Source organism: Pavona decussata, unplaced genomic scaffold, assembly GCF_977016875.1.
Source record: "Pavona decussata unplaced genomic scaffold, jaPavDecu1.1 SCAFFOLD_122, whole genome shotgun sequence".
Taxonomy (NCBI): domain Eukaryota; kingdom Metazoa; phylum Cnidaria; class Anthozoa; order Scleractinia; family Agariciidae; genus Pavona; species Pavona decussata.
Window position 1 is genome coordinate 1,423,771 of NW_028145536.1, and position 8,986 is coordinate 1,432,756.

Below are 8,986 nucleotides of genomic sequence, written 5' to 3' on the forward strand. Positions count from 1 at the left end.
CAAAAGGACAAAAAGTTCCAGCTAACTGCTCAGGTCGAAGCAGAATTCAATGACCTCATTGCAGCCCTCACAGGCCCTGACGTTTTGTTACGATATCCAGATTGGTCCAAACCTTTTCATGTACACACAGATGCGAGCCAGCTTGGTGTCAGCGCTGTCCTTATGCAAGAAGATGACCAGCATCACTTGCGGCCCCTTCAGTATGCGAGCCAAGCGTTTTCACCCACCCAGAAAAGATGGGACACGCGCGAACAGGAACTGTATGCTGTCAAATGGGCAGTTGAACAATGGCGCCCCTATCTTTTGGGTCGAAAGTTCAATATAGAAACCGATCACGCTCGTTAATTTGAAATGGTTGTGTTCTATTGCTCCACATAAAGCCAAGCTAGCACGCTGGGCCTCCTCACTTGCTGAGTACGATTTTGAACTACGTCACCGCCCTGGTCGCAGTAATACAGTTCCTGATGCCCTTTCGCGTTACCCCGTAACCCACTTTATCATGTCTGAAAACAACGTTTCATCTGCCACTTTTGTTGACATGTTGCCACTGGTCGACGTGTCAGCTTACTTGGTCACTGCACTGGGACTAACTCCATACTACTTCGTCCCTCTTACGCCGACTATCTCCTCTTCTCTTATGACAGTCCTTGTTCTAACAACGGCAGATACAAGCACTTCTCCCTCTACCAAGGCAGAGCATCTCCCAGCTACCAGCCAGACAGAAGAACCCCTTACTCTCCTAGGATCCAACAGACAAGACTTCATCAATCTTCAACTCCAAGACCTAACTTTAAAGCTCATCCACAAGTACCTATCAGCTGGAAGCAAGAAGTCTTCCCTTCATGACTTATCATCCCGCGAACAAACTTGCATTCAAAACCTGGCTCGAAGATGTCTTCTTTTGGAAGGACTTGTTATGTATTCAGATGAATTTCTTGACGACCCAGGCCACCTTCGTATCTTCGTTCTCGACAACAAAGACTTAAAGTCCCGGTTACTCCGTGCGTATCGTGACTCGCCACTCGGAATGCATAGAGGACGAGATAATACCTACCATGCCCTCGCTAGAGATTTCTATTGGAGAGGGATGGGGAAGGCAACAAAACGCTGGGTTTCAAGATGTCTAGAATGCCTCAAGCATAAATCCGCTGATCAGCAACATGGTCTCATGCATACTCGGTTCTATGAACCAATAAATTTACTTGGAATTGACTTTGTCGGACCATTACCGAAATCTGCCAATGGGAACCGTTATATACTTACCGCCGTCTGCCCATTCTCTTACTTCCTGGTAGCAATACCAACGGCAGATCGGAGTGCTACTACAGCTGCAAGGGCACTGTTTGATAATGTGTTCCTTAAACTAGATTTCCCGTCCACTCTCCTCATTGACCAAGGAGGAGAGTTCCTAAACGCTGTACTACGTGAAGTCTCCAGACTCTTGTCCATTGAACAAGTGTTTACATCCAGTTATCGCCCTCGAGCTAATGGCGCTACAGAACGTGTTCACCGCTTCATGAATTCGGCTCTTGCTATTTTCGTGTCCAAATGGCAAAAACAATGGGAAGACTATTTGCAGCCAGAAGCTTATTCGCACAACACCTCGGCTATCGATGGCATTGATGGTATCACACCATTCTTCCTCACGTTTGGCCGTAATTCGACATCACCTGAGACAGTTGCTCTTCAGCTCCCGAGCGAGTCAATCAGCAAGAACGAATATGCAAAACATTTAGTTCCAAGGATTTCAGAGGCACACAAACTATTCTCCAGCATCAAAAAGGACCTAAGGAGAAGGCAACGAGATCATTATGATTTGTCTGCTACGTTAGAGAATTTTCTGTCGGACAACAGGTCTTAGTCAGGAAACCACCTCCTTCAAACGTAGAAAAAGGATCAGCTACCAAACTCATCCGAAGGTACGCTGGACCATATATCGTCAGCGAGCGTCTGAAGAATAGTGATCTTTATCGTCTAAGGCACGTCATAACCAATGAAGAGTTACCTCCTACTAACATTGAGAAGCTGATACCAGTTCCAGAAGCCGAACCTGGCGAACTAAGAGAGTCCTGTGCACAAGGAGCGTTTCTTCCTGTTCAATCAAGGGAGAGAGAGAAACAATACAAACCTGGTCAATTCATCATATACCTTCCCAAGAGCAACAATCAAGCAGATGAAGGGATCCCACTCAAACTGGCCCAGTATCTTGAACCCCTAGGCAAGGCTCCAGTTAGCGAAGCTTGCAAACATTTGTACTCTGTCTACCCAGCAGCGAAGCAAATTCTCACCAGACTTGAAAGGTTGCGCGGTCTCACAGCGCATTGCCCGTACTTATCTCTTGAAGGAGATCCCTCTGGAGGAACTTATTATCTAGTCCTAGACCAAGCTGCGTATCGACAGTCTCACACCGATCAAGGGATCCTTGTTGGAGAAATTGTGGAAGCCGATGAAGTCCAAGACACTGTTGTAGTTCACACCTATGCTCCTACTGGACGTCGCTCAAGACTTGCGAAATCTCGCGTTTGGAAACCTGTCTACAACCATGATTTATCAGGGAAATCTGTCCCTATGGACAAGGACAAGCGCTTGATGGACTATAGCCCAGACTTTAATCGTGTTGAGTTTAAGCAAATTATTACAGTGCGAGACACTCTGGAGCAATTGATGTCTGTTAGAGACATGGACGAAGTAGTGACAAAGTTATTTGTTAGCATTAGGTCGTTGCACGTTTAGAAACTAAACTACGCTCGCTTTAGGGCCTTAAGTATTTGAGTAAATTTTATTGTACTTTTCCTCGCTCCTGTTAGAAGGGAGCCGTTTTTCCTTACACCATCATGTCATATGACCATTAATGGAAAACGTAGGTCACGTGTGAGCAGAGATTAAACAGAGTTCAAGTTGTTGTTGTATCGAGTAGTCGCGACATGTTTTCGTCTACTTTCTAACTGCTACACTCCCACCCCGCCGCCTTTGTCTCTATTGTAGGTACAGCTACCGTGACATGATTGTCACAATTTACGTGATCAAAACTGCTTGCGGTTCACGTTAACGCAATATGACAATCTCTTACCGGAGTCCTCAGGCTTTTTGGTCAGCGGGTGGGCGCCAGGAAAGACTCTGGGGTACTGGAATTTTATTACCCCAGGATTTCTGCGATAAAACAATGCAAGCCGTTACGCAGCCGTTATGGGACAGCCAATCAAAAAAAAAAACAAAATTTCAGTCCCCCAAAGTCTCTCCTGGCGCCCATCCGCTGATCAAAAAGCCTGAGGACTATGGGTACGAGATTGGCAATACGGCTGATAAGCAATTATTTCCTGCCCAGAGGATGCCCAGAGTCCTCTGGCTTTTTGGTCAGAGGGTGGGCGCCAGTAGGGACTCTGGGGTACTGGAATTTTATTACCGCAGGTTTTCTGCGGTAAAATAATGGAAGCCGTCACGAGCCGTTATGGGACAGCCAATCAAAAAATTTAAATGAAATTCCACAGAGTCTCTACTGGCGACCACCCGCTGACCAAAAAGCTAGAGGACTCTTGGTACAAGATTGACTGAAAAGTGAAAGCATTTGTCAGAAACCTTTCTTCTGCCCTTGGAAGGAGATGGCCAATAAAACAGACAACCAGGTTCTCGCAGACGCTGAAAGCCACATCAAACAAGCTTGGAAATTGTTACAGCAAGAATCAAAAAGGTTTCGGAAAGAAGGAGAAGAAGCGTCTAGATTCCATCAGGAACAGGAAGAAGACTCGATGTCGAACAGAGCCGCTGATGTACATTTTTCTGCCACTGTTAAACTAAATGTCGGTGGCCATCATTTCACCACAACAGTGCAAACGCTGAGAAAAGATCCTAATTCGATGTTAGCCGCCATGTTTTCTGGGAAGTTTGACACACAGCCTTCTGAAGACGGCTCGTTCTTTATCGACCGAGATGGAACCCACTTCCGCTTTATACTCAACTTTCTACGTGATGGCAAATTAATTTTGCCAGAAGGGGCAACATTTCACAAGGAACTTGAAGCAGAAGCCACGTTTTACCAGATTCAAGGGGTAGTGGAAGAGTTGAAGCGTATAAACCAAGCAATGTCGTTTAAAGAGTCAGAGATTTTGACGAATAAAGAACATCGACAAATATTGAGTGGCTGGTTACCTGCGGATTTGAAAGGTGAATGGCGCCTTCTATTCCAAGCTTCTCGAGATGGATTCGCAGCAGAAGCATTTCACTCAAAATGTGATGACAAAGGCCCCACAGTCACAATTGTAAAGAGCGGAGAATATATTTTTGGAGGCTTCACCGAGGTTTCGTGGAAAAGTAAGATTATGTATTGCTGTATTTAAAATAATGTATTTAGCGAGGAAGGACTTTGCACGCCTCAAGGATTTTGTATTTTTTTGGGTTCTCTTTAAATAATGTCGGATCTCTTTGTAACACGTTACTGTTTGTAATTTGGTAAAGCAAGTTATTTTCTTGATAATTTCCCAACTGCCGTGTTCAAGACTACGGCACGACTTTACATAGCAGGACCTGGTTTCTGTCTTTGAATGATTTGATTTAGTCCTTAACTGCTCTTCCAGAACAAAATATGCAATTACAAAACGCTGGCCAACAGTTGCAAGAATAGATCCACATCAAAATGTAAATTTTATTGTATTTATCCTTTATGAATTAAGTTGTTCATGGCACTAGTAGTTCTTCGGTAAAATCAAGTCGTGTCACTTCCGTGTAGCACAACTAAGGTTATGATATTCTTTCAAACTAAAAAGGGCTGATTTAGTCCATGATTAGAAACTCTTTTATGACATTCTTTCAAACTAAAAAGGGCTTATATGGTCTCCTCGTATGTGGCAGCATTATCTTGTTAACAAATAGTTTTCTATGGTCTATACTCTTCGGATAATGTATTTCTAGCGTTCTGATTGGTTCACTAAATCCCGGTTATCAGCTCACATACCGTAGTTTGACCTTATATGGAAAACGATTGCCTCAGCTGTCGCTAACCCAAATTTTGTCTTTCGGTAGGAAGCAAAAGTTTCTTCTGAAAAATGGAAAAAAAAAAAAAAAAAAAGAAAAAAGAAATACCAGACAATGCCATCTCAATATAACAACAGTAAAAGCCACAAAGTTCGGTATGGCACTATTCAATGATAGGTATCTCAGAAATTTCCTTTAAAATCAGAAAAATTGCACGACTTTACGATTTAGATCACATAACAACAACAACAACAAAAACAATAACAACCAGTTACATTCAAAAATTTCAGGATGGCTTGTAAATCCTGGCGGCAAGAGGTTAAAACCGATCGAAGAAATTTCTGAAGAAGAAATTAATGCCTGCCTTTGTGTTTCTACGCGTTTACGAGGACTCCAGTTACAAAAGATCATCTATTAAATGTGCAAAGCTCTTACGCTTCTCGATATGCTTGAAGTTTAAAAACTTGCACTGAATGCTTGTCTCAGTGAGGTTGTGCTTCGCACACTTGGACCTGCCTTAAGTGTTTCAAAACGTCTGCGAGGAATTCAGTTCAGCATAAAAAAGCCGTCCTAGTAGAAAACCTTTATTTAACTAGCGTCAGAATACAAAAAGTATATCTTTTATCAATAGGAGCCCTACATTAAAACTAATAAAAAAAAATACAAGATAAATAATAAGACAACTAAGTAACTATAAATTAATTAATACAGTATAACAACTCCGTTCGCAAAGAGCTGCGCGTGTCATATGATCATTACGTTGTCGCTTTGGTCGGAAGTTGCCTCAATATGCGGTCGTTTTAATTTGAAAACAATTTTTACTTAAAATAAAATTCAGCAAACTTCAACAGCAATATCCAAACGCAGAGAATTTAGTAAAACAATTATTCCATTCGCGCTTGTTGGATATGAGATTGGTTATAGCCAACTCGGCGCTTCGCGCCTCGTTGGCTATTTACCATCTCATATCCAACGCGCGCTCATGGAATAATTGTTAAATAGGCTATTAAATGACGTCAATAGAATGCTCAAAATTCAAGTGATATGAAACCGCGAGCCGCAGCGGTGAGGGTAAAAGGCGGAATGAGTTTGCGGAATGGCATGTGGCATGGCGTGCGGAATGGCATAATTATGCGAAATACGATTTACGTGGGAAATAAATTAACTGAAGAGCGCGTCATGTTTTCGCGCCAATTTTATAAGAGCAGCAGCTTTTCTGATGCTGCGGACTCTTCGAGAATTTGATCGTCTGATTGTCGATTTGGAAGAAGTGAGGGTAAAGAAAGCGATAAAAACTGTTTATAGTTTCTGCATTCAAGGAACTATGATTAAATCAGTAAATTAAATTTCATGTTCACTTTAATCCATGCGACTTCGGTTGACAAAAATAACGTGGCAGCGTGAAGTCTTCTCAGGACAAAGATTGATCCTTTACCGAGGGCAAATAATAAACATTTTTTTCTAACCCTTGGTAAAAGATCAATTCTCATACCCTGTATGCTCGATGATTCATTTATCATGAGCGGGAAAATGAACAACAATTTGACCAAAATGCATTTGTGATAAGAATAGTTTCACAACCTTTCACACAACCAGTGTCGATAATTAGACACCCTGCATACTTGTCATCTGCTTTTTTGCTCTAGGGCTTTTTCGCTTTTAAATCTAATATTAGGTTGGGACGTCTGGCACTGAAAGACCTTAATTAAAGACGGATATGTGTAGTTCGATAACGCGTCACTGAACTATAGCCGGTTCCTGAATCGCCGTATTAAATAGCTAGGTAGCTAGCTCAGCAGCTCAGCAGCTCAACAGTGACTTGCGTACTCGTCGCTCGACGAAAATGCAAGGTGAGAAAAAGTAGAACATATTTTTCCCATGAGTTGTACAAATTGTAACCGTCAAAGAGTCTGATAGTTTTGGCCTTGGACTGATGTTATTTCTCCAGTCTGGTGTTGCTTTTTGTCTAGGCTACTCGCTGCCACGTTCTTTTTGTCAACTAGAAATTTAATTTATTCTTAGTTCCTTGAATGCGAAACTTCATCGATTTCTTCACTCTCACTTCCTAACCAGCGATCAGACATGTTCTATCCCAGGCGTATATTTTCTAATCCTCGATCTGTTGTTTGGTTGTTTAATAGTCCGCAAAATCGAAAAAACTGCTGCTCTTATAAAATTGGCGTGAAAACAGGATGCGCTCTTCAGTTAATTTATTCCCCGCGTAAATCGTATTTCGCATAATTATGCCATTCCGCACGCCATGCCACATACCATTCCGCAAACTCTTTCCTCCTTTTACCCTCACTGGAGCCGCAGGCGAGTAGTTTCACTGGCAAGTTTTGAGAGGGCCATATATAGTGGGAGGACAGAGGGGGCCGCTGCCCCCGCAAGGAAAACTCTGTGATTGAGTTTGCTGAGCTTTTTCTTGTAGGTTGTTCCAGAATCACAAGAAAATCGACTATTAACTAAAAAAAATATTCCTTTGATGAGAATTCCAAAGAATCATTTTTGAAAATCTTTTGACGTAAAAGCCAGTACGAGTTTTCTTATGGAAATAACGATTTTGGAATTTGGGCTGCCTGTAGTTTAGAATTTGGTGTGTAAATAAAGACTGACAAGCCTATGCCACTCCCTGGCGCGTATTTTAGCTTTTTTATCTAGCTTACATGAATTTGTTTTTTCAGGGCTAAATTGTTTTTTCAAGCCTGCGCGACTCCCAAGTATTTGTAGTGGGTTTGAAGGATTTGATAGAGCCTTGGATTTAACCATCGTATGTTCAACATTATAGGTCACTTGGGCCGGATGAGTTTTGATTTCCTTCTTTTGAATTCTCTTCATTTTGAATATGATCTCTTATTCTATCTGTTCAACGACGGTGTTTTTATGGCACATAGGGCATTTCAGCTGGGTTTGGTTTGGCTCGTTAATTGCTTAAGTCCGAGATAGTTTTAACGGCCTTTTTGTTAAGATTTGTGAAATGTTATGAAAGGAATAAATCATTACTTGCCGTTTGAACGTGCAATAAACTTCATTTTGTAGGTGATGTAATACCTGACCCGGCTATTAGTTTTTTGTCACAAGTTGTTGTGTTTCTTGCCACGGCTATTTGTTTTTTTGGTTTTCTAGCATGTTTAAGAGCTATGCAACGTGTCACAGTCATAAAAGGCTTGAATTGTACTAAAATCACGACTGTGTTTTTGCAAGTGCTTCGCTCCACTGTTATAGTGCGTTTGAATTGTGCGGCTCGGTGATTTTCTACGTTCATTTACGGCACTGCATCGACTGGGTTTTAAATTTACCATTAAATGAGAGGCAATGTTTGGTTAATGCTAAACAAGGTGCCATAAAAGGTCATGACAATTTAAGACAAAAAGCATCAGTGTGTTTTGTTTTTCTTAAAGAGGTCTTTGAGGCAACTTTCTGTGAAGGGGTGAAGACAAAAACGTCCAACTAGAAACCCTGTCTGTATACGGGAGACCCCTGTGATGGTGTGCGGAGTTTACCCCCGCAGACAAAAAGTCCAAGAGGAGTATTATGACTAGAGCGTTCTGAGGTCTTCTTAATACATTGTTTTAATGTGGTGCTTTTTTTTTTATCCTATAACAGGCCCCGTTGGGTTGAATGGTTACATAGTATGCGGCCAAGAGTTCCTGTTCAGCATTGTCAACCCGCATGACCTTGAACCAAGAAAATTACCACCGAAAACCCGTGATGATGTTGCTGTGTTCTGTAAGAGCGAATACGGACCGACCTTTGGCGAGGGGTACGACCTTCATATATCAGGGAATGCAAACAGGAAAAAAAAAGGTCAAAGTGTTTTCTCCTCTTATTCCTGTCCCGAAGGAAAACAAACCACGTTTTTCACAGGAGCTAGAAATTTTACTGTTTCAAATTACGAAGTGTTTGGACTCAGCGACTGACAACAAACAGCGTAAAGTAGACAGTTTACATTGAACTGTGGTGTTTAAAACGTTTCTAGGAGACACAGTCTGAAACAGGTCATTAAGATTAGAAACTG

The 8,986-nt window shown here is 41.9% G+C and overlaps 1 protein-coding gene across 1 annotated transcript; it reads left to right on the forward strand.

Moving 5' to 3' along the window:
* The first annotated feature begins 3,552 nt into the window (after positions 1 to 3,552).
* Positions 3,553 to 8,965, forward strand: LOC146469569 (uncharacterized). The gene is made up of 2 exons (XM_085123214.1): positions 3,553 to 4,308; positions 8,575 to 8,965. The coding sequence occupies exons 1-2, from the start codon at positions 3,600 to 3,602 to the stop codon at positions 8,886 to 8,888; spliced, it is 1,023 nt and encodes a 340-aa protein (XP_084979340.1). The 5' UTR covers positions 3,553 to 3,599; the 3' UTR covers positions 8,889 to 8,965.
* The last annotated feature ends 21 nt before the right edge of the window (positions 8,966 to 8,986 follow it).